A 25047-nucleotide genomic window follows, 5' to 3' on the forward strand; every position below is an offset into this window, starting at 1 on the left:
TAAAGCATGTTTTAAATAGTTTAAAAATAATTTAAGAATTTAAGATTAATGGATAAAAACCTCGCCAAGGGGAAATTATAAATAATAGAGAGCCAGCTATGCGCTGTTTACATGCATGCACACACATACAGAGTAATCAGATTAGTACAATAGTTTGATTTAACTACACCGGGGTAATCCCATAGCACAATTGTTGTGTTGAGGCACGCAGAGTGAAACAATGAGGCTGAATGAATGAAGACAATCCTGCACACTGCTGTCGGAAAAAAACACTAAGAATTTATTTTAGCCCACATTTGAATACAGTATTCTCCACCAACATCTTGATATACTGTGATTTTCTCTTGATGTTATTCACTTAAAAGACGATAAACTATCTCCCAGCCCTAATTTGCCTCAGTACTGAGAACAGGGAGAACTGTACTGTGAGTTACAGTGTAGACATGTTTTCCCTATAGTCGATACCCGGTAAAACCAGGACTATCCTGTGGCCTCGGGGTGACTACGGTACAGCCAACGATTGAGTTTGGTCTGGTTACCCTGTTAGGAAAATGTCTGACAACAGCTGAACCGGGGAAACAAGACAATAAATAACTTTAATGCAGGAGAGGCGAACTAAAAAACCTCTGAGGTAGAGATTGATGCAGTGGACACGCTGGCAGAATATAAATGTAGATGCCTGGATAAGAACTTTTGTTAAATCTTAGAAAAAAAGCACCCCATTCAGCCTTTTATTGTTTACAGATCAAAACCGGCTCTGATCTGACGGGAAGACAGACTTGATCAGGTCTTTTTTGCATAAGGTCATTATTCTACCTCTTGTGTTTACTCCGCTAAAACATTACAAGCACAGTCTAAATTTAATCTGGTGGATAAATCACTTTAGGAACCTTTTTATACAGTCAGGATTCAGTAGCAGTAGTACAAAAGAAAGTGACTTTACAATAAGAACATGCCGTACTGTGACTGAAATGTCTTGTTCCTGATCTAACAGCTTTGGGTGATTTACATTTACTTGCAAACATGACACTGCAGTTTTTATTCCCCTATTTGACTCCCAAAAGTCATGGGAAGGGGGTGGGGGGTGGGGGGGGGGGGGGGGGGGAGTAAGAGGAAGCAATTTTGGCTTAGTCTTGGCGAGCGTTGCCTTGTGGGAAATCAGCGTGGTGGCAGCTCCTGTAATTAGTTCTGCTTGTTAGAAAAATGAAGGGGTTACTAATTAGCAAGTGGATGGCTTCTTGACTTGTTGTGCATCTTTTCCCCTCCTTTCCTTGAAGATCATCATTATCGTCTCCAGGCAAAGCGGGGGAGGGGGGGGGGGGGGGAAGAGAGAGAGAGAGAGAGAGAGGGAGACGCTCATTCGTGCTGTTCAACAGTTTAGCTCTCACGAATGAATCTAGATGGACACATCTCGACGGCTGTTCTGTCATGCTCTGACGGACAGGCTGCCTACTGTAAGCACGTGCAGTGGCAGAAAAAAAAAACGCCCGGAGCTGTGCTTTCATTTTGCAAGTTGGCTTAACAAGACATGCAGTCAGCTTTTTCACATATCTTTACACACACAGGCCCTCAGATGCTTTATTTATAGAATATCCACATCTACTACAGCTTCAATACGTCAGAAGTTCTCATGCAAGGCCTTCAGATCTACAGTAACGTCACTTTTGTCACCACACACCCGTCAGTCCCGATTAATTTCTGGCTTTTGCACGTTATTACTCTCTACATTTCCTTGTGACAAGCATTAAAAAACACTATTAGAGCTAGGCTGGGTAGTATGTTAGAAAAAGGCCCCTTTCTTGCTAGATTGAGCACATTGTGGATTTAGTGCTGCTAGCTACAATTAATAGTAAGAGTTTACTTAGGCTGGGTTTTAAAGTTGGATAATATTTTGGTCCTGGCTTTCATATAATCCACATTTTGATATTGGAATCTGATTCCCGGCCAACTGCCAGAAAACCAAGCTGCCCTGCAAAGGAAATGAAGGGAAAGTGATTCAAAAAGTGGCTCATAAGATTTATGTAATGTAACACTGATTACCGTTATCACACGCCTTATGTATCCAGGGTATATTAAGGAGTATATTAAGGATTTTGAAGGATCAAACAGCGACGATGGATTTAATCAAACTAGATAAAGTGTAAGAAAAGCTTTTCATTCTCCTGTGTCATTTGGCTTGGATGTCGTAGCATAAAGGAAATGCAAATGGTACCATCCAGAAATAGAGCCTTTTGTGCCCTCAAATTGAAGACATATAATCCGCGGATGATGTTTTGAAAATCTGGACTACCAGTTCTGCTTTCAGCGTTTTTCACCAGATTTCTCCGAAAGCCCCCCCCCCCCCCCCCCCTCTCTGTTTAAGCTGTTGGCAATTTGAGTGTTGAAAGCGGAAGTATTTTTGCATGATGTCACACTCTCCATCGATAATTCCCTGTTACACGGCCTTACATGCATGCGGCTGCAGAGAGACATTTATCTCCCTCAGCTGATCCTCTTCCAAGAATGATCCTGATGGGACGTTACGTAACTACTGGAAGGCAGAGCTGCCGGTATTAGAGGAACACACAAACTCCAGAGAACATACTAATCTCCCTATGTGATTATTAGTCATAATATTTAACGCTGGCTTAATGAGCGACCCGCAGCGTAATCTCTATCTGGCACGTTCACCTGTTCCCTCCTAACCCTCCTGACTTTGCCTTTGAGGGAGGGTGATGTGGAGTTTAAATAGAGTTATTATACCTCAAGTGTGCAGGGAATTACCCTGAAGATATGAAATGGTGGGGAAATGAGGTTATAACAGAATAGCTTGCTGGAAAATGTGTGGATTAGCTCAGCTGCTACATTTCGTTTTTGGCCAATTTCAGCTCCCTAATTTCTGTAATTATTCTGTCACTTTACAGAGGCCAACCTAATGTATGGTAATTTATGGGTTGTTAAACAGAAACACTGGGACACTGACACTCATAATGACTTTTCTCAAAAGGAAACCAGCTCCCAATAAAAGTTATTTCAAGGTATTTGATTAGCTACATTTGTCATAAAATCAACAAAAGGAGCCATAAACAATAACTTTTTCTTCTTTCAAATACAGAATGTTGGGACTAATGTTAAGCTTTCACCTCATGAGCCGGAGCTAACGCCTCACGCCTCCTTCCTGCTCCTCTATCCAGAGATTTGATATTCAGTGCAGCGTCATTTAGCATACAAATGAATCACAGGGTTTACAAATGTGTCAATTTGCCCTGAATGTTTTAAACCCTTACAAGATCAAACTGGATAATGTTATGCATTTCATTTGGCATTGTGCACTTTATCAACAACACACATCAGTGCCTCCACATTTGAACAACTCCTCTCCGAAAAATGTGGAGGCTGTGAACAAAGACTTGATATTCAAAGATCGGAACAAAAGCTTTGTGTTCGTTCCTCGAAACAGAGGCCTTCAGCGTTATTTCACACACACACACGATTTTGGAGATGAAGTGAGCGCTCTTTAGTGAGGCAGTTGGTGAAAGGCGTTTGTTTCAAAAATAGATGTTACAGTGCTGCACATGGCACGATGAGATGGCAGAGAATTGAGGGATTGTTTAAGGACTGGCGTCGCTTTGACACGCCCACTCTCACACAAAGTGATCGCGTTAAAACTGGCAGCACGGACACAAAGTTTCAGAGTTTTTAGACCACTCGAGTCAAAACTAGGCTATTTTAACTTCAAGGTTTATTTGATTTAGTTAAAAAGACTTTTAGATATTGTAACTTTGTATTAAAGACAATGATACAGTTATGTTAGTTACGAAACAAATGGTGAACGTGTTTGAGGGTTACGTTACATAAGGATTGCATGGGAAATAGGAATATTGAATATAAAATATATGCAAATGTTGTGGCAATTTAGCACTCACAACAGGAAAGAATGAAACAGAGAGGAATCAATAAAACACAAACACAGTTATAGTTGATCAATTATTATTTCGTTGTACAACAATCAATAATAACGAGGAAAACATTACCTACAGCAATGCTCCCTAGACCAGAAAGATCTCATGTGCTTTATACATGTAAAACACACACAAACATACACTTGAAACAGCATACGTGGCAGAGATGTTCCAACCGTATACAGTCATACATGTTGCATCCTCTGAGTTCTACATGATCCCAGATTTCATGACCTTATTTAGCAGCTACCACACATGCCAACGTATACAACTGCTGGTGAAGAGTTTCAGTTGATTCACCTCCTTCCGGCAAACCAAATGAAAAACACACCGTCCACTATACTGTAGCTTATACCATGTGACATTAATGAATATACCAGAAATACGCTGTAATAAACATTCTGCTATAACACTAGTGAAATGCTATTTTTGAGGGTATTTCAAGGAAATCCAAGTAGACAATCTGATGTTGCTCAGCTTGTGAGTGACTGCGTCAGCAGGCACAGTGGGGGGGGGAGGAATCTGTCACTCAAGTCTCGTCCTCTTACATCACAGTCAGTCGTCACATCACTGTAACTGTAATGTCTCTCTAGTGTCTTTTCGTCTTGTCTGTGTGGTTGTGTGCGGCATGCTTCACATCTATGTCCTGTTTTCTCTCTCTCTTTCTCTCCCTCTCCCCCCTTCTACTTGTTCTTCTCTCTGTGTTGGATGAGAAGACAATTCCTGTGACGCCAGAGGATGAAAGCAAGTTGTCGGTAGGTCTGGTCTGATTGACACTCTTCTTCCCGTCTGCTTCTGTGTTTGTCCCCGTTTTCTGTGTAGATGTAGCGACACAACTTGTGTTTCTCCCCACCATACTGTGAAGACGACATGTACACTGTTATCCCCGGCCTTCAGAGAGTAGCTCCCCTTCTGTTTTCCTGAAGCCTTGTTACAACACTTACACTTTGCACGCAGCATGCAAAAGACAACCGAGGAAGAAGCATGTGTTTACAAGACTCTTTTTTAATGCTGTTAAACTTCCGGGAAAAAAGCATGCCAGAGTGTTAACCTTTCACCAGGATTGCGAAGGTTGAACAGCAGAAGGAGAGTCTTCCTGGTGGCACGGCGAAGCGTTGTCTCTCCTTCCTCCCGTTCACACCCATACAGGCCTGTGAATTAGCACCTCACACCTCCTACTCCTCAACTGTGCGCAGCCAAAAGCGGACTCACTCCAAACAGCTGCCGCCTGCAACGACGCCAAATGTCCCAAAGTTCAGCCCAAACTGCTGGAGTGACCTTGGCTTGGATTCGTAACTCTGGGTTTTGAGAAGCCCAGGCACTTTACGATAGTTACACTGCGATGCTGCGAGGTTTTATGCAAAAGAGGATTAGGGAATAATATTCCAGACGGCTTGGATTAATAATGGCTGGAGTAAAGTGCTTACAATTGATAGACTGATGTTAATATCAGCATATTTGATTTATGACAGACATAAGAACTAGTTGTTGGAATAAAGATAGGTATTTATTATTGAGGTTAAAAGCTGGGTAGCACTTTTTATGCCGCCCATGTCTATAATGCGTTATAAACATACTTATTGATATGCTAGAATATGCGTCTAGTTATGTTATGATGCATACTAACAAGACTCACATTATTTTTATAATCTGCACCGTACAGTTAAAGTTATAAGCACTTATATTTGTTCATAATGCTTTATAACAACACATTATTAATGTAATTATTCCAACAACTTGAAATATAATACATGCTGATCCCTCTGTGAGTGACCTGCAGTCATGACATTACGATATTTGACGTTTTTTATCCTGTTATGATTGTTGTCTCAAAGCATTATGAATATTAAACAGTGCTATAAAGAGATTATAACGCATTTTAAGGCATAAGTACAGATGTGGCCGTAATAGAAAGTGTTACCAGTCTGCTGCAGCAGGACGTTCGATTGACAGCTTGTTTCTCCTCTCACAGGCCCGGCCTCGGCTTCAGAGGGGGGGGAGCTCCGCCTCCCTGCACAACAGCCTGATGAGGAACAGCATCTTCCAGCTCATGATCCACACGCTGGACCCTTTAAGTGAAGGTAAGTCAGACACACACGTAGAAAACTCTTCAAAGATACGTCTGACAATTGGTTTTTCCTCTTACAAAACTTCTTTCAGATGTACTGGATGTGAATGGAATCCAAAAATCCATGACCTTTACTGTCAGAAAACTAAGCACATAACATATGTTCATATCCTGAACCTAATCTCACATTTTATTGTCAGCTCCATATGTTGTTTCTGGCAAAGTTTTAATTTAGTCCACAGTTCAAATAGAAAATGTACTTTTATACATGTATCTGCCGTTTCCACAATTAACATTTTGTCCTTCTAGCACCTATGTGCCAACACAGAAATGATTATTCTTTAAAATAGCCTATCCGTAGAGACCAGGGGAGCGCGGTGCTGTGTCAGAGCTGAGGTGGAAGATCATTCTACTTTAATCCAACATCAAGGCCTATTAGCTTAGCTGAAGGAAATGTAAAACAGCAGTGTCAGTGCTCGGCACAGGGGAGGAATATGTTAATGATGCTGTGAGACCTGGGGAAAGAAAAATGCACATTACCAGGGGTTTCTCATCAGTGTCTTTGTTTAGTGAAAGGTCTTATGACGATGAATCCTAAGGCTTAAAAATATGAATATTAACGTTGAATGCTAATTCCTGTTTACTGACTAATACGGGTGTTTATTCCTTTTTCCCCTTCGAGTTTCCATAGTAATGTATTAACAGTGCGTGGTGTTGGATTAAAAGCATCAGTGGTAGTTCTACAGGAAATAAACAACATATGGGAAGAGCCTATTTCTAAGCTCAGAACAATGACCTGCCTGAATATTTCCCCTCTGGATGGATGTGATCTCATTAGCAGATGTCTGCTCTCCGAAAATGACTATACATTCCTTAAAAGCCAAACCTAGAATGAGTCAGCTCAGGAAAGATTAATAAGCGTTGCCGAGACGGGCCTTTAAAGTGCCCATTAACATGCATCAACTCTGAGTGTATTCCATCTCGGAGATTATAATGTAAATCAGAGGCTGCTGCTGCCTGTTGTATATGTACCGGAGAGCAGGTAAATACTCCACCCTGCCCTGTACACTGAAATATTCACTGCTTGTTTGACAGCACGAAGATTAAAAGACGGCAGAAAGTGAAAGACAGCATTTGGGTTTGGAATTCAAATCCCACCAAGCATCGAAAAACATCAAAATACATATACTGTGTTATTTTTGAGTGGATTCAAAATTCCGTTTTTTGATTCTGCCATGATGTTATATCACATTTGACTGATGAGTCTTTTGGCAAAATACTGACTGGAAATAAATGCACTGAAGCAACGACTACAGTGTGACATGACGGGAAGATTGAATTCATTACCAGAAAGAACAAAAGCAACACTTTGGGCTGATTATGTAGAAATGTCCATGTGGGTCGTTTTCACACATCCAGCAAACGTAATGATATTGGTGAGACGTGGGATCATGTACAATGCACATTTCCTGATGTCATTAATGCTAAACCACATTTTATCCGGGATATGGCAGCTGCATCTACGAGAGGCGGTGCTAACTGTCCTTCCGTGCTCTTCTGCTTTAAGTGTAGCTCAGCTGGGCTGTCGGGGGGGAAGGCGGCAGGACTCAAGCCATACATTTTTTATGACCATTTCTCAAAATAAAGTCGCCTTCGCTTCCGAGCCGAAGCAGAGTCTGAGGTTGTTTTGCTTGGGCTGGGAACTTATTACATTTGTCAGACTTTCAGAGTGAGGGCGGTTAGAGTGTTTGAGCCTATAGGGGTTAAACACTTTTCCAACAAACACATTCAAATACTTTCCTCCCACTACATCGTCCTTTCAGCTAGTGATAACACAATTAGGAGATTTTATTTTTCAACAGCGGCCTCTTTTGGGGTAAATTAAACTTAAGTGAATGTGTGTGGGTCTCTGTGAGTGTGTGTGTGGGCATGTGTGTGAAAAATATGGGAAATACACTTAATTGCTTTTTCACTGGACATGGATTACAAGATTGATACCACTCTCGATGTCATACATATTATGTTGCGACATATTACAGTACCATAAGCAAAGCAATATATTTAATTTAGAACAATTGTCATACTAAAATGAGCTCACCACCACCTGCGTGAAAAACACAGATTTTTGATACAATCAAAACAATTATAACTGTCACATGTACCATCATGGCAGTAATGTGTGTGCAAACTGACCCACTGTCTGCAACAAACCTATGCATACTAACTATTCATTTAAAATGTTTGTGGATTTTTTTTGGAATCGAAACCTCATCACAAAGCATAATATTGTGATACTCAAGTGTATAGATATTTTGTCTCCTATATCCAGATGGTGGTTAGCTTAGCTTAGCATAAAGATGTTCTATTGCTCTGACAAACCCAGGCTAGCTGTTTCCTCTTGTTACACACGAGAGTGATTTCAGTCATCTCCTCTAACTCTGGATAATAAAGCAAAAAAGTATTTTCCCCATATATCATATTATTTTTGGCTCAAATATGTATTTCTCACATGCATCGAACTACAACAAGAATGATAACTATAAAAATGACCCCAAAAGGTAAATAGTTTGAACTCAAGTGGATATTGTAGTCAACACCGTGCCAAGCGATGTGGTGGGTAATCAAAAGCCATCTCATTACCAATGTGTTTTTGTTCTGCAATGTTAAAATGCTCGTTCAACATGCTTCCTAACAGCATTTATAACAGCATCTCTCCCCCTCCTCCCAGCACAGCTCTGCGACTCCTTATGAACTGTTTTCTTATTCTCATGATCTGAGAATAACATCATAACATGAATTTGTTTCTCTGCACGGCAGTTACAGGTCACCAAATATCCTTTTTTTTGGGGCTCTCGACACAGCTGGAATCAATTATTTACTGTTCTCCAATATCACCTGGATTTATGTTCTCTCTGCTTCTGTCATCCTCTCTTTCTTTTCTCCTACTGTCCCCTCAGAATTTGCTGACTCTGGTGAGTTACTACTCTAATTTCTGTACCCCCACCCCTCCCCAACAATTCTCATTTCAACAGCCTGGAGGAAAGTCTCCTGCCCGACGTGTCCCCTGTAAACGTGTCCCCCCGGCGCCGCTGTGCTGTCTGTCCCCTCTGTCCTTCCGAAAGCTCATTCTCTTCTGTGGATGTGTTCCCCCTGGAAACCCTCTGTGACCATTTCTGCATTGTTTTCCCCCCATCATCCTTAATCCTCTCTCTCCTCTTATCAACTCCTTTTGCTTTGTCTTGCTGCTCTCTGTGAGACAGGCGGACGCCCAAAAACGAGGAATCTTGTTTATTTCCTGTCCTCCAAATATGGACATTCAGGTCTCTCAGCTCCACGACGTTGTGCTTCAATCATGACTTTTGGTGTTTCGGGCAAAAGGTGAAAAGTTGTCAGCTGTTTTCACTCGGTCCTCCTCACACGCCCTTCATCAGGAGTCAATAAGATCTGGATTAACTGCTCCGGAGTAAAATTTGTTTCCCTCTTTCACAATTAGCTGTTCCCACAAAGCTGTTATCGATTAAAGTATGCACATGCTCCATGAGGGGATACAGTATATTATTCAGCATCCAAGAACAACAGCTTTCTTGTTACCGTGAACGTCCTTCAGTTTAATAATAGCTCTTTAATCCTGCATGTTTTTCATTGGAGAGAACATCTTAATAGTCTGGTACAGTTAGTTCCCGTCACAAGTGCCCTCATCTCTTTTTTCCATCAGTGTGGAGCTACAAACAATATCACTTAGGAGTGGCATCAAATATTGAACCACAAAGAGAGTAGGGCGGAGTGGCTCTCGCTCTGTCTGAGCCTCAGTGGATGCTGGAACAAGCCTCCAAAAACAGCACTCACTATTCCGCCTGCGTGCCGCCTTTGGATCGTCCCCTCAGTAACATTCATCACTCTGAGATGTGAACTCTGTGTCCATCGCTAGGGATCGGAATCCAAAACCAGTCCCAAAATGTCCGCTCTATCTTAATCGTATGCCTCTGAGATTATTACATTTATTTTATTCATGCTAGCTTCTTTTTTCTTGGATAGTTGCATTGGTTTTTAACAATCAGAATCAGAATACCTTTAATAGTCACACAGAGGGGACATTTACATTGTTACAGCAGAAAAGAGCCAAAGACAGTTTAATGTTACCTAAGTAGCATGCATACAAAAAAGAAAAAAGAAAAGATTATAATAAAAAAAGTTACATAATTTACAAAAAACACATCCTGTAACAGTTTTGAGGATTTAGCAACCAGGTTTATATTGCAGTTATTATTGGCATATATATATATATATATATATATTGCCCAACAATACCAGAATTAAGAAATATCCCAGCCTTTACATAAAAGCACTGCTCTCTGATGATGCGGTGAACTATAGTAAACATATTTATGAGTAATGGCGATTCCTGCAGATCATTATCTCGCTGACTGGAAAGATCGCTCACTGTGCCGATTTGGCCTTGGACATGATTGTGGTCGATGCTAGGCAGTTTTTTTTGTGAGCAGACATTGTACCGAAGGCCCCAACAGGCGGAGCGAGAGGACAAGGTCATTTGGGTGAACCGCCATACACCCATGTTGGCAGACAGGACGCTTATTGGATGAACGGGTGAGACGAAAGGGCATGTGGCGCGTTGTTTTATTGGTCGTTTTCTAATCAAGGCACAGAAGGAGATCAGCCAAGGGCGGCAAATGAGGGTAACCATTCGTAAGGTTGTGATGACGTAATGTTGACCCAAACACAAGCAAAAAATAAAGGGAAACAATAGAGGAAGAGTACACTTAAATACACAGGGTCTGGTTGTTCTGTCATGACTTTCATTAATTTAACATTCATTTAGTATTAGAGTTAAATCCATTCGTCCAGCCCCTAGCCCTAACCCACACACACACACACACACACACACACACACACACACACACACACACACACACACACACACCACCAGCAGCAGAGGTGTCTGCATGGTGACCCAGGACCATCGATCACATGGTTCAATAACACTCCCTGTCACTGACCTAAAACCCATTGTGCAATATAGTTTCCATTTATGCGGATATAAAACATTGATGTTCTGCGGTAGGTTTTTAATTGTTTGTTCTAACAACAAGTTTTACATCTAACTTCAAGATTATATTTAGGTAGGTGTGTGGAATAGTAGCATCTTCACCTGTATACAAAATATAAAGAGATGTGTAAAGGTCACAGTCACGCTTTGCAGCATATTCTTCATCGCCAAATAACTCATAGGCAATTGGTATATCTTTCATATTATGATAAAAGATATATTTTCAAAGAAAATAACTAAATTTCAGTTAATAAGGGGGGAATACAACTGTTGACAATAATCTTCTTTAGGACAAGTGGGTATGAAGTGTCCAAAATACACATTTAGGTGTTTAATTTCTACTTAATTCACCAAACGTTGGCATTACATAATGACTCATTTGCATATTTAAACATAACATTTCAAAACACTTGTAATGAAAATCGTCTTAATGTAAGTAACCGTTAACATTTTAACCTTTTCATAAGTAGTATCCCTCCCTAAACTTTGCTTAATTTATTTCCATGGATAATCGTAGCTCCAGCATGTTATGTAACTGTGACCGAACAACCCCAACCTATCAACCCATCATCCCTCACACACACACAAATACACACACACACGCACATAGAGGCACACATGTCACACCCCCTCCCGTGCCCTCTGAGCTCACCCTCTGCTGGATGGGGGGGAGGAAATAATCAATGTTAAAAGCCTTTTTGCTTCAGCACAGACTGTGAATTTCCCTGACACCCCACCCCCCAGCAGACAGTGTGCGCGCACACACACACACACACACACACACACACACATATATATATATATATATATATATATATATATATATATATATATATATACACACACACACACAGCTCAACAGAGGTTTAGAGGTCACACCCCAAGGACAAGAGGGCCCTGGTAAACAACAACAGCCTCTCTCCGGCTGCAGGGCTCTGATTGGGTTAATTGCTCTCAGAGCTGCCTCCGTCAGAGGCCGGCAGCACAGTGATGGTGCACTTCAGACCCAAACAGCCTAATCATGTGGGATTGAGGCACTTGTCTGGGAGTGCAGCGGATGAGCAAGACGCTCTGCAATAGGATGTGTTTTCATCTCATTAGATTGTTCTCAGGGCTGCCAAGGCTGCCATTTGGCATGAGATCCGCACCATAATCCTCTCACATGTGAGGGAGTGGCCCTCACTGTTGGGCTCAGTTGGATATTAGTGTGAGTGCATGTGGGTACTCACTGTACTGTACACCAACACACATGCAGAACAACTAGAAATGTCTGTTTGTGAAGAGAAGGGATTGGTCCATTTACACAAATTGCTAATTTAAGTCATAGTCACACGGATCCCTGTTTCGTTGTATTTGGCGGCACCTATGGTGATATGCAGAACTGAAAGAGTTTCCACTTTCTCTTTTATAGAAGAGGCCAAGCTAAAGTAGACCACTTCCTGTTTCTTACATGGAATACATAGAATTTGATTTAATAGTTAATATATTACAGTGCTTTGCTTTTGCCTATATTGCTACAAACAGTAAATGAGAACATTTTGAATAAGTTAACATTGGATTGAGACACATACATATCTCACATATAGCTGAATAACATAAGACTTGCGAGGTATAAAAAAGAGAGGTGGACTATTTACAAGCTTTGAATGTGGTAAAAAGGCAGCTTCAGAACAGCCTCTTGGTGCTCATCATTGTTATTTATATTATGGATGAACTGGTCTTACAGAGGCTTGCAAAAGGAGACATTAAGCTACTAATAATGGCCTTTAAGATGAAGTATAAAGAATTAAATCCTCATGATATCAGTTACTACCTTTGAGACAGTTTGGAGACAAAGTGCATTGTGGGCCGCGAGCCTCGGTGTCTTCTGCTCAGCTGCTTCACGTTCAGCTCTCCCTGTAGGTTTGAATTCCTGAACAATTCATCATGCAGATGTGCTGACCCCCTATTTACTGTAGCACCAAGAACTGCTACAGTAAGGGAATCAAATTAATTGTTTGGGTTTCATTGTGGAAATAAAACGCCGAATCATCAAGTCTTTGAATACGCGTGCGTGCAGAGGAGAGGAGGACTCATCTTTCTGTTGCATGTTGACCCAGTAAATTCTCTTCAGACTTCCCTGTTCTGTTTGTTTGTTAATATATCATTGTATGAACCTCTTATTATTTGTCTTCTAGTATCAACCGCTCCTTCCCCCTCTCTTCTTCTTTTTGCTAATAATGATCTATCCTGTGGCAATTGCAGGCTTCAGTTATCAGTTACTGTAATACTATAATGTATTTCATTTGTTTTTCAACCCTGTTTTGCACTTATGCAGTGATGACTCTGAGAGACTTGTGTTGCCGTGTGAGTGTTTGTGCAGTATGTGATGTAGAAGCAGCGGACCTGTGTTGTTCTGTCATGTTCACTCTTTTCCTTTTCTCTGTTTGTTCGTCGCCTTACCCTTGTCTTTTGCTGTGATGTTGTAGAGCTTGGGACTTATGGGAAACTAAAATATTATCACTCAATGACTGAGGAAGGTAAGCCTGAAAGTTTTCACTTGATTCTTTGAGTCAGCTCCTGTCATCCCTCTTGGTTTTTCTCCATCTTTATCGTGACACTCCACCTCCAACCCCATCTGTTTGTTTGCTTGCAACATTTTTTTTTTTAAAGTTTGACAACCTCTCTGAGATTTCACTGACATAAGTGCAAATCATGGTAGCCATGCCATATTTGTTTTAATTATTCTCATTTTCTTTTTTGTTTGACTTTTTTAAATGTATTTCTCCCCAGAGAATATGTACATACATATTGTGTGTTACTGTGTGAAGTGCTTCTATGGTTATCATTAACACGATGTTTTGAAGGAAAATTGAATATATGTTGCATTTATTAGATTTTGTGAGAAAGCCACTGATTATTTTTTTAAATGTTGGTCAATTGAACACATTTCCTTTAACGCAAGCAGGTAAAACCACACATGCACAGAAGAGATCTCCTGAAAACACACAACAAGGTTTGCTTTTTCTTTTCTTTCGTTCTTTGGCCCCATCTGCATTGCTGAGAATCATCCATGCCTCAACACTCACTCTGAGTTCACTTGCACCAGTAGCGGGGGCACATGTAAGACGTACGTTGCTGAATTTGGCAAACTGGAGTGACTCATCCACCCAGTGGTTGTGTAACAGGCAGAGCCGGCAGGGGAAATGAGCGGCTGTGTAAAGAAGGGCTGGACTTGGTTGTTCTTAAAGACTCTGCAACTCTTCATCATTATGCAAATCAAACCTTCATGTTTCTTTGTTGTTTGCCGTAAAAGATAAAAAAAATGAAATTGTGAAACCATTCCCAAAAGCTATATCAAGTAAAATAAGTCTCGGCTAGCCTCAGCTAAAGCTTACATTTAATGTACTAAATTAAGTAAAATAAGTCTCCTTAGCTAAAGCTTAAACTTAATGTACTAAATAAAAAAGATCTATTTTGATGATTAACATCCAGCTAATTCAGTTCAACACTCTTAACCAGTCCACATCACTCAACAACCAGGCATGATGAGGAAAAAACCCAGTTTAACACATGCTAAAGCTAACTAGCTTAGCATATTTCAGCATCTAGTGGAATTCATCCAATAGGAACATTCTGTGTACCTTGGCTAGCTGTTATATAACATATATAAATGTATTAATCGTAAATACATGTTTTAGTTCATCATGTATGATATTTGAACTTTCTATTGTTATACCTTCCAAACTTATCTGCTAATCTAGTGACTTCCCTCTCTGTAGAAGAGTATTCCCACTGAAACCTCATGCCACAGACGTTTTCTTAATCATTAAAGAATTCCTTTGAAATGTATTAAAAAAAGCCCAACCCAACTCGCATTCCCAAGCCAAGATAATTATCTCACACCCACACACAAACGCACTCTCACTGCCGCACATAACGTGCAGACAATGACCGTGTAAGGTGAGTGATGTCAATGAAGAGAAATGTGTGACGCCGTCTTGTGAAAATATGTGTGCGTATACCTCTGAACGCATGTGTGTCTGAAAGCGAGACAGAGGCGGGGAGGGGCTGTGTGTTACCAAACGACCAAAAGAAAAAGTGAGAGAGAAATGGTGTTGGAAAAAGACAGACGAGTGAGAGAAACGGGAGCGAAATGTGGAGTGAGACAGAAGAGACGTGAGGAAGGCCGGCGGTGACTTGGGGTGGTTAATGATTTTCGCCAGAAGGTCACAGACGGTGTTGACATGGTCGGGTGGAGGACGTATCGAGTCAACCACTGACAAATCAGTCATGCCCTCCTAAAATGAAGGAAAAAATCTTTCACATTGATCACAATAGTAGGACATGATTGCATAAAAACTGACGCGCACAGGACGTCAGTGAAACTAATATCGATACTCAAGGTTTTGCACTAAAACAACATGCAATATGAGACCTAACCATCAAATATTAACAGCTAATTTAATGTTGGATTTTTTTTTGCTTTTGGTATCATATTTCTTCTACTGTTTGTGATTGTGTCACAGGCAACACATGGCATGGGCCATTATTCTGCGATGTCAAGAGATCACGCAGCTTATGCAAGCAACAAGGTCGTGATGATATGCGTCACACAGCATCATCTGTCCAGTGTTATCGAATCAATAAGTGAAATCAGCAGCCATTTATTCACCACCTCCAGTGATTTCAAAATGATTTATTTAATCCTCTGACTTGCAGATGTCTCTTGCATGCTACAGTATTTCTCTTTGCTAGAATCAGGAGGCACTCCAGTACAAGTAACACTATAGTAGGAGTATCATGATGATCCAATGTGTGACTGTTGATGTGTGATGCTGTCCCCAGCTAAACCCTTTGGTTGCTTTTAGTTCCCAGCTAGCCTCTGACAACTCTTGTGAGTTTCTGATGTGTGTAAGTAAACAGGAGTGACCTCCAGAATATCTTCACAAGAGACCCCCCCCCCCCCCCCCGAACTGGCTTCACCTCCACCGAGGACCCAGGACATTGCAGGATCATCAGTTTATAATATGCAATGTCATATTGACTCTTAATGTTGTTTGAACTGCAGTTTTGTGTACAGCCACCTCACTTTGTGCTTCTGAAATGTGAGCCGCCTGGGGTCAAAGGTCACAGCGGAGCAGCTCTGACTGGCAGGAGGACGAGAGGCTGTGAAGACGCTGCGGCATGCAGCTCTCTGTTCTGCGTTTAACCACGGTGGCCACTCTGTTGCAGGTAAATTCCGAGAGAAGGCATCCATCCTTCATAAGATCGCTAAAAAGAAATGCCAAGTGGAGGACAGTGAAAAGGCCAACGGAGTGGCCAGCCGCTCTGGTAAGACGCTTCAACATGTTCCTGGGATATTTAAGTTATAATTTGTAACATTTCTGCTTTACAATGTTGAAAGATGCCTACTAGAACATTTTAAAATGTCCTATCATTTCCAAAATAACAACTGAAGGATACCAAATGTGAGTTTCTATTTGGTTAATGGACCAAACAATCACATTTTTTTATGGATTTAAAAAAAAATTCGTCCGAGATCTTTGAGACAAGGAGTGAGTAAATGATTGTTTGTTGTGTAGTGTTGATATTGTCTTTAGTGGTAGTAGTAGTAGTGTATAGAAGCGTAGCATTGGCTTAAGTCTCTTACTGTTGATCAGCTTCCTCAGTTTAGATAGGGGAGTGTCTAGCTGGGCTGAATCAGTCCTTCCTTCAGGCATTCATTTTTTATTTTGACTTTTTTATTTTCGGGGTAATCCTGGGTGGGGATTTAGTCCCTGTTGGGGGCAGGCGTTTCAGGGTTTCGGCCGCTGATGTGTGCCTTTTTAAAGTCGCCTCGAGCCCGGCACGCTCCAGAAGATAGTTAGGTAAGTTTGTGGTAGGCAGGATCTGGGGAAGCTTGTTATTTGAAAGACTAGAGTCAATGCTTGTGTAGCATCTGGCATCAGATATATTTGCCTGTTGTTGAGTGAGGCTGGGCTGCAGTAGTGTGGTGTGGTGTGGTGTCTCTATATCTGTGTGAGGCCTGCTAGTAACCTGTGTTTTGTTAATTATTAGATGTGCTCCAGTGTATCTTTGTGTATTGTTTTACTTTAGTCACTTTCTTTTATAAGAAAGTTGTTTGCAGTTTACCTTAATTTTACTTTGCAAATTGGCTGGTGAGCCCTCTTTACTTTTTGCTTATTAAACATCACCTTGTGGCTTCAGCAATCAGTTTTCTCCTTTTTTCTCTCGCCCGGTTATTTTATATTGTGTTACTTCCCTTTGGTTCCCCTAGTCCAGGAGGGAACGTAACAAACATTATATTATTTTTCGTAAATATAATTATATATATTTTCTGCTTCCTATATTTTATGACTTTTTTTATTTACAGTTTTTTTTTGCGAGCTTCAAGCTATTTCAAACTGTTGTACTTGCATAATCAGAGTGACAATAGGCAAGAATCTTAAATATTCATATTTCCAAAAATATATTCCTAATATTATTCGTCAGGACTGCCCACTGAAACAGTTAATGAGCTTCACGGCCGATGTTAAACAAGCATGACATTATCAAGAACTGCCAAATTGATTGCTAGTGTTGTCTTCAAGCTGTATTTAAATCAATCACAGTCACTGCCAATTTATGTGTTTTTCACTTCAAAGAGCATTGGACCGAAGGATAAACAGGCGTCCAGAGGAAGCTCTTTGAAGGCCACAGTGTAGTCAGAGAGGCAGAATCAAAGCCAGGCATACATGCTCATCAACAGGCTAAATTATGCTAACAGCGCCACATTAACATATTAGCATTTTAATCAAAAGCATGACTGGTATCATCACAGCATACTTTACTTTTCAGGTCTAGAAAGTATACTATCAGGGTTATTGTTTTTATAGCCCATCTTTATTTATAACCTTTCAGTCACATTATCTATCGGAGAATCCTTCTAAATGTGTCACATCCACACTTTCATTAAAGCTATTTAGACTGTTATTATGCTTTTATCATGTGATTAAATGGATTTCGGCTCTCTGTATTTTAATAATAGCTGTTAAATAAGCATGGCCTATAATGAAATTGAGTCTTATATTGTTATTTTGGAAATTTGAACCTCAGCTCCTTTAATAAGTCTATAATACACTTTTTAGCCAAAACATAAACTCAAAGATGTACATTTTGAATCCCACAACCCCAAAAAAGAATCTCCCATAGCAATTAGCAAATTCTTTTTTCAGGATTATGTGAACAAACTGGCTTTTATATTTCAAATATATATATTAAATTATGATTTGGTAGTAATGATCAGGAGTAAGGTTGGTGGAAATATCAATGCAGTAGAAGTTGAAAATAAAAATAGATTTTGTAGCTATTATTTTTGTTCTTTTGGCATCATAGCTGGTGTTGTCTCACACCTCTTTATCCTCTACACCAGGGGTCTCCAACCTTTTTTAGGATGAGAGCTACTTTAAAAAAATAAAACAAGTCGTGAGCGACTTTTACTCCTCTTTTTTTGTTTTTTTGCAGTGTATATATTTAGCACATTTTAACATTAAAGGTGGGGTAGGTAAGTTTGAGAAACCGGCTCGAGTGCGCTAGAATTTGAAAATACACAACCAGAGAAAATCTGCCACTTCCTTACAGAGCCCCTCCTCCAACACACACAAACGCTCACATGACCAATGAGGGCACGAGATCAGTTTGTGCACAGATGGAAGGCTGACAGGCAGGTAGGCCATCCAGTTACTTTAGCCGGGCCGGCTGAAATGATTGGTCGTGCTTTTTACAGTACTACGGCTTCCACAGATGATATTTTTTAATGGATTTTTTGTCAAAGCACTTAAGATATTCATTGCTATCGGGATGTTAAGAGCATTCCATGGAATATAACAAAAAGTGTATCTCGAGCCGGTTTCTTAAACTTACCTACCCCACCTTTAATATATGTTGACCTTTAACCTTTGTGTGCTGTTTGGGTCTGTGGGACCCGTTTTCAGTGTTTACTAAAAGAAAATGTATACAATTTAATTATTTTAACCTGCTTTATTTGGGGGTGGGACCTCACCTCCTCTAGGGGGGTCCGGGGGCATGCTCCCCCGGGAAGATGTTTTTTTTAATGTTGAAGTGAAATGCATCAATCTGGTGCACTTTGAGCACAACATGAATTTATGGATACAGCTCTCAACACTCAGATGAAAGGGAGCTGTATACTTTTCAATAATCCAAACATCTTTAGAATATGATCACAACCAATAACAAATCATTTCAACTTGTTTATTCTTATCTTATGTTACCTAGTTAGCATTCTTTCTTTTTATTTATGCTTATTTTACTAATCACTCCCCTTTTAAACTGTTTATTTATTTTACTTTCCTATAGTACACATTGGAATGATTTCTTACTTTTATTTTTTACAACTATACCCCTCCTGTTGTGTTCGGGTCAAATCTGACCGATTTACTACTTTCATCAATCATAACTTTTTTGTATTACATTCGATTGCATTAAGGCTTTATGATATCCTTCACAGTAGACATTTGAACATATACAATTGCTGATCACCACTTTCATTGAATTTTGGATGATTTAGTTAACTTTGTAACACCCATGGTGTTCCCGGTCAAAAATGACCGCCATAAAGAAAAGGAATTGTTAACCATCCCGATCAGATAAAACACACACACAAATATCCACACACACAAACACACGCATACACTAGATGTGTTTTCCCCCCCCTTATGTGCCCATCCCCCCATGTGAATCACACCTGGCACACACAAACACACACACACACACACACACACAGAACAATTTGATACATTTCCCGCTCTTATGTGCCCCCGCGAGCTACTTATTGAGGGCTTGCGAGCTACCGGTAGCTCACGTGTGGGAGATCCCTGCTCTACACGCTCCTCACTTACACAATTATCTCTCATATCTCCCACAGATAAAAACCTCCCCAACAGCTCCAGCGTGGAAGTGGAAGTGACACCACCCATGAACGGCACCGCAGTTCAAGAAGGTCAAGAAACGGTAAGAAATCACATGAAAAAACTCAAGTGTGTTGAAAATATATCTCATATTTTCCCCCAAAATATCTCCTATCAAACTAACCAGCTCGGCAGCAAAGGTAAGAGGCACGGATCAAAGTCAGAGGGATATTTATGGATATTTTATGCCCTCCATCCATTCCACCTTGAGTGAGATGGATGCATTGACTACGGCACAGGTCACTACTGCTGATAATTTCCCAGCATGCCCTCGGAACGAGATCCTCCATCTTCAGCCAGACCTGCCAAACACTCGCCTCCTTCCACTGAGTTCTGTAATCACACTCCTCACTCACCTGCTGCTCCCCGCCGCTGGGTGTTCACACACACACACACACACACACACACACACACACACACACACACACACACACACACACACACACACACACACACACACACACACACACACACACACACACACACAGAAAATGGCAACTGCAGGAGTGGTGCTGGCATGAGCGATGATGGTGGGACGCAGCGACCCACTGGGCCAGCAGACGGTCCCGGGGAGAAAGGGCAGCGATTCAAAGTGGCACACTGAGAGGAGAGGGGGCGGAGGATTCTTTCATTGACTAACACAGACTGAATCATGCTGCCATTCACCGCGTGAAAAGTTGTATTTTCAACCAAAAATATCTGTTTTCTGAAAAATTGCAAACTTTTTTATTATTATTATTATTATGTATTTATTTCAACAAGGACCATGCATAAAAATACTTTAATCTCAGAAAAGAGAAGAGATGAATTATGCCAGAATTTAGCTAATAGCTCATTTCCATCTGCAGTCCTTAGATAGGTACATAACAATCAACAAACACTAAAAACATTGCATAATCTCTATCACACAAATAATTATAAAACATGATTTAAGTAAAAAAATTAAATAATACATAGTACAGTAAAATATAATATTACAATACAGTTAAAATTGAAAAACTCAGATGTAATTAATGTTGGCATGGTTGCTTAATAATATTTTTGATTTGCTGTTCGCTGCCATTGTTACATTCCCCCTCGGAAATGTCTCCCATTTGTGTGAACCTCTGTGAGCTGAGGGAGCGAGTCAACAAAGGTGGTCACTCCAGTTGTGTATTATCACCCACAATGCATTGTAGTTATACACTATACACTCGCAGAAAATGACAGCCAGGAATGGTGCACTGCACTCTCTACTGACCATGCAGACTATTATATAGATAGGTAACCAATGAATGCATTTGATGGCAATAGCAGGGCAAATAAATAGTATCAAGCGTTAACTTTGCATTGAAATCCCAAGGTTTATAACTTTAAACGAGCCAAACGAGTTTTTAGTTAAATGTTTGCGTTTAGGTGGATTTTAATCTTGCACAACCCTTTGAATCAAAGCCCAGTCTTTGAAGCATTTTGCCTTACAGCACACAGATAAAAAATGTATACTGTAGCACTTTGTATTTATAGACCGCTGTATGCCCCCCCCTGAGTACGGCTGCATGTCTGCTGCTGAGGGAGCATTAAGGACGCTCTCAGAATAGACTGCAGGAGAAAATGCTGAAGAGAAGCCCTAAGTCGCAACATGACCGCGTGTGTATCGATATACTGCAGCAAGACCGCATTGATCTCCCACTCTTTCCATAATCATAGTCTTTAAAGATAAAACTGTCATCACTGCGTTGAAGCTGAAAATATGTGTGCCTATAATAAGGAAAATGATAGACTATATTCTTCAGGTGAAGGCAGAAAAGCTGATATATGGTAAAGAATATTCCAGGTGGTGATTCAGAGGATTTGGAAGATCTCATTGGCATAATTCCCATATGTTTATATATTTATAGGCGTGTCCCACAGTGCACCTGTGTGTGTGTGTGTCAGTCAGGAAGTAGCTGGAGGCATCTCACACCTTCACATGCCGCCTGAGGCCCGTCATGCTAATTGTTCAATTCCTCCTGGATGCCTTGGCAACCAAGATTGGGGAATAAGGTCAAACTAAAAGCAGCAGCTGACTTTAAAAGCTTTGAGAGCTGTGCTGACAGAAACGCACTGCAATAGTTCCCAAATCAAACGGGCATTTTTCATAAAAGTAACAAATATATTCAGCCTAGGATTCGCAGCAAATTGTCTTTCTGTAAAACATATACGACAGGATTTTCTACTTTCAGCACACATTTTGAATAATGTATGAGTGTAAAGCTCCCGTAATCGGGTCTTTAAATAACATTCTGAGAAGATCACAACCAACAGGAATTTGTGACTCATCCGAGCTCCTCTCTGAACTAAAACGATTTCAGTAAAAACACACACTGTGTAGGCATTATGTATTTTGGGGAGGAAGTAACATCATGAATATCTGATTGCTTTGCTAAATAATATGAGATTTCATATCAATTATATGGAGCCTCTATGTCAGGAAAAAGCACATTTCCGACTACTCAAAGATCTAAAGAGTTGGCAATGACTTTTTATTTTATTGACTAATCAATTAGTTGATTAATCGTCACAGCGCTTGGCAGATTAGTTGGAAAAAACACATTTAATCAAAAAATGTATGTTGTGATGTGCTCATTTGCTCACACTTTTCATGTCGATTTCAATTCTTGTAGCTTTGTTTCTACTTAGCACACGCCTCCAGGTTTAAAAAAGAAAAATAGCAAATGTCACGCCTCCCTCGCAGCTCTGGTAAAAGTCAGTGCCTTTAAGCTCGGAGTTGGCGGTGTTGCCAACTGAGGCCCCGCGGGGCAGGAAGGCCCCCGAGGAGCTGGCATTTGGGAACCAAGTCAGAAAGGGAGCAGCAGAACCTCCATGGGGCTCTTCAGCAGGGGAGAGCAGAAATAGACAGATGACAGACTCACAGTGTGCAGCGTCGGCCTGAAACGCTCACCTGCATGCTGTCAACATATCCATCAAAGAGCTGTGGGCAAAGAGCAACATCCTGCATCACTTCCTGCTAGATCACATGACCAAGTTTAGCTTCCAAACACTGCAGTCAACCCTGATAAAACCTCTTAGATCTCCACATGTATGATAAGCAATGGATTTATTGCCTCAGGCTTTTGGGTTTTAGGCCTTTTAACATATAACAATGCAGCCATCTGGATATGGAGAGGTGGGAATCAGAAGTAGAGCATAAGTGATGCAAGCTTTGCCTTTTGTTTGGCGGCTCTGATTACCAAGGTTACCGTGAAATACTCAGCAGCGGTGGCTGTCACAGCAGGATAGGCTCCGTGTGATTCACGATTCGTTCAGTAGCCTTCTTTAAAGATTTCTGCCTTCCTCTCTGCTCCGATAATGTGATTGACAATTATTGTTTACTGAGCGAACATCTGTTATCAGCATCGCTCTCTGTGGTGTGTGTGTGTTTGTAAATATTATTTTTACACCTTGGCTAACTCTCAAAAGGGCAAGAGACACATTTGAGGTCTTCAGTGGATCTACATGTGTGGACCTGTTCTCCGCAGGTCCCCGTGGCTCCTTACCATCCTGTATAATTGGATACAAAGGGACCCAAGTTATGTTCCCACTCTCAGAAGGCTTTGTTGTTTTAAAGTATGATTGTTTAGTAGAGAGTGATTTCGCTGCTGTGGACACAAACAGAGATGGAAAAAGTACACACATCCTTTACTCAAGTAGAAGTACAGATACTCGTGTAAAAAATACTCTGGTACAAGTAGAAGTACTGACTAAACTTCTTTACTCAAATAAAAGTAAAGAAGTATGGGCTTCGAAATGTACTTAAGTAAAAAGTACCCATAAACTGTTTTAAAGAGTACCTGACCTCCCTTTATATTAATAGAACAATAATGTCATTGTTAGCTAATGAATGTTTCCATGCTGAACAACGGCAACATGACAACGTTCTCATTGGTCCCTCTTCTTTAGAGAAGACCAGGAAATGATGGATACACGGATCGTGTTCAAATCAATAGGCACGCAATGACTCTAAATAATAATGATCAGGCCACTAAACACAGATTAAAACTAAAGTAACCTGTTTTGAAAATGTAAGATGTAGAAAGTACAGGTATTTGTGTTCAAAATGTAAGAAGTAGAAAGTACAGGTATTTGTGTTCAAAATGTAAGAAGTCAAAGTAAAGTAGTGGAGTAAAGTACTGATACCAGAAAAATGTACTTAAGTACAGTAACGAAGTATTTGTACTCCACTACTTCCCACCTCTGGACACAACAGATAATGCTCTAAATAAAAAGGAGATTTAGAGTCTTTCTTGCAGAATCTGTCATCTCTGGACTGTTTCTGTGAGGCTGATCTGCAGCGAGGTGACAGTCTTTGGCTCACTTGGCATTCCAGTGGCAGGTCCAATCAGCCCCCCCGAGGGTGTGCCGCCGCAGCCAGCCTCAGCACTGATGGGGGGGGGGGGGGTTGTAGCCCTCAGGCTCGCTGCAATCTCCCCAATCACTCTCCTCACACTCCTCTGTCTTAAGGTCACCGCTGAGCAAAAAGCACATGCACTTCCAGTTCCTGCCTTCCATTTTCTGCAGGCCTCCTGTACGCTTGTGTTGCACTACCCACCCCTCCAGATAGTTGCTATGGAGAGGTGTGTCCCAATGAGACATGTTACCCTAAAGGAGACACTTTTTCCGACATCCCTATAGGAACATGCAAAAAGCCTGACTCAGCTAAAGGTAAGGTAAATGAAACACCAAGTGATTACACTGTATTATATATCGTCTCCACACATTATTAAATATCACATTTTTTTAGAATCGCCACTAAATAAAGCTTGAAGGCTAAAATGGCATCATTTTTTCAAACTCTGGAGTTATTTAACAAAGTTGACATCAATAATATTCAGATAAATATCCAGGTATTTACATTTCTTAAAATGTCACTTCTCTGTTCCTTTAGTATTTTTTTAACAAGTTCTTAGATCCACTTTTAAGTCAGTCCTTCAGAAGGCAGGTCAAATGTTTATTGTAATTTTTGTGTTAAGTTATTTTCTTTATTGGTTAGTTTCTTGTTTGCACATT

General features: G+C 40.6%; 1 protein-coding gene across 9 annotated transcripts in view; it reads left to right on the forward strand.

Annotated features, from left to right (window-relative positions):
* Positions 1-25047, forward strand: part of LOC117487928 (sodium/potassium/calcium exchanger 2-like) — a 40162-nt gene that overhangs the window by 12186 nt on the left and 2929 nt on the right. For 3 of the 9 annotated variants that reach the window (XM_034136705.1, XM_034136706.1, XM_034136707.1), the window contains exons 3-8: positions 4649-4696; positions 5914-6022; positions 8967-8981; positions 13543-13593; positions 16289-16387; positions 19980-20065. In XM_034136705.1, the coding sequence (XP_033992596.1) occupies positions 4649-4696; positions 5914-6022; positions 8967-8981; positions 13543-13593; positions 16289-16387; positions 19980-20065 (408 nt within the window). The remainder of the gene's footprint in view (positions 1-4648; positions 4697-5913; positions 6023-8966; positions 8982-13542; positions 13594-16288; positions 16388-19979; positions 20066-25047) is intronic. The other 6 variants (XM_034136708.1, XM_034136710.1, XM_034136709.1 and 3 more) reach the window with 6 other exon arrangements.

This window comes from Trematomus bernacchii, unplaced genomic scaffold (assembly GCF_902827165.1).
Source record: "Trematomus bernacchii unplaced genomic scaffold, fTreBer1.1, whole genome shotgun sequence".
NCBI classification, from domain to species: Eukaryota; Metazoa; Chordata; class Actinopteri; order Perciformes; family Nototheniidae; genus Trematomus; species Trematomus bernacchii.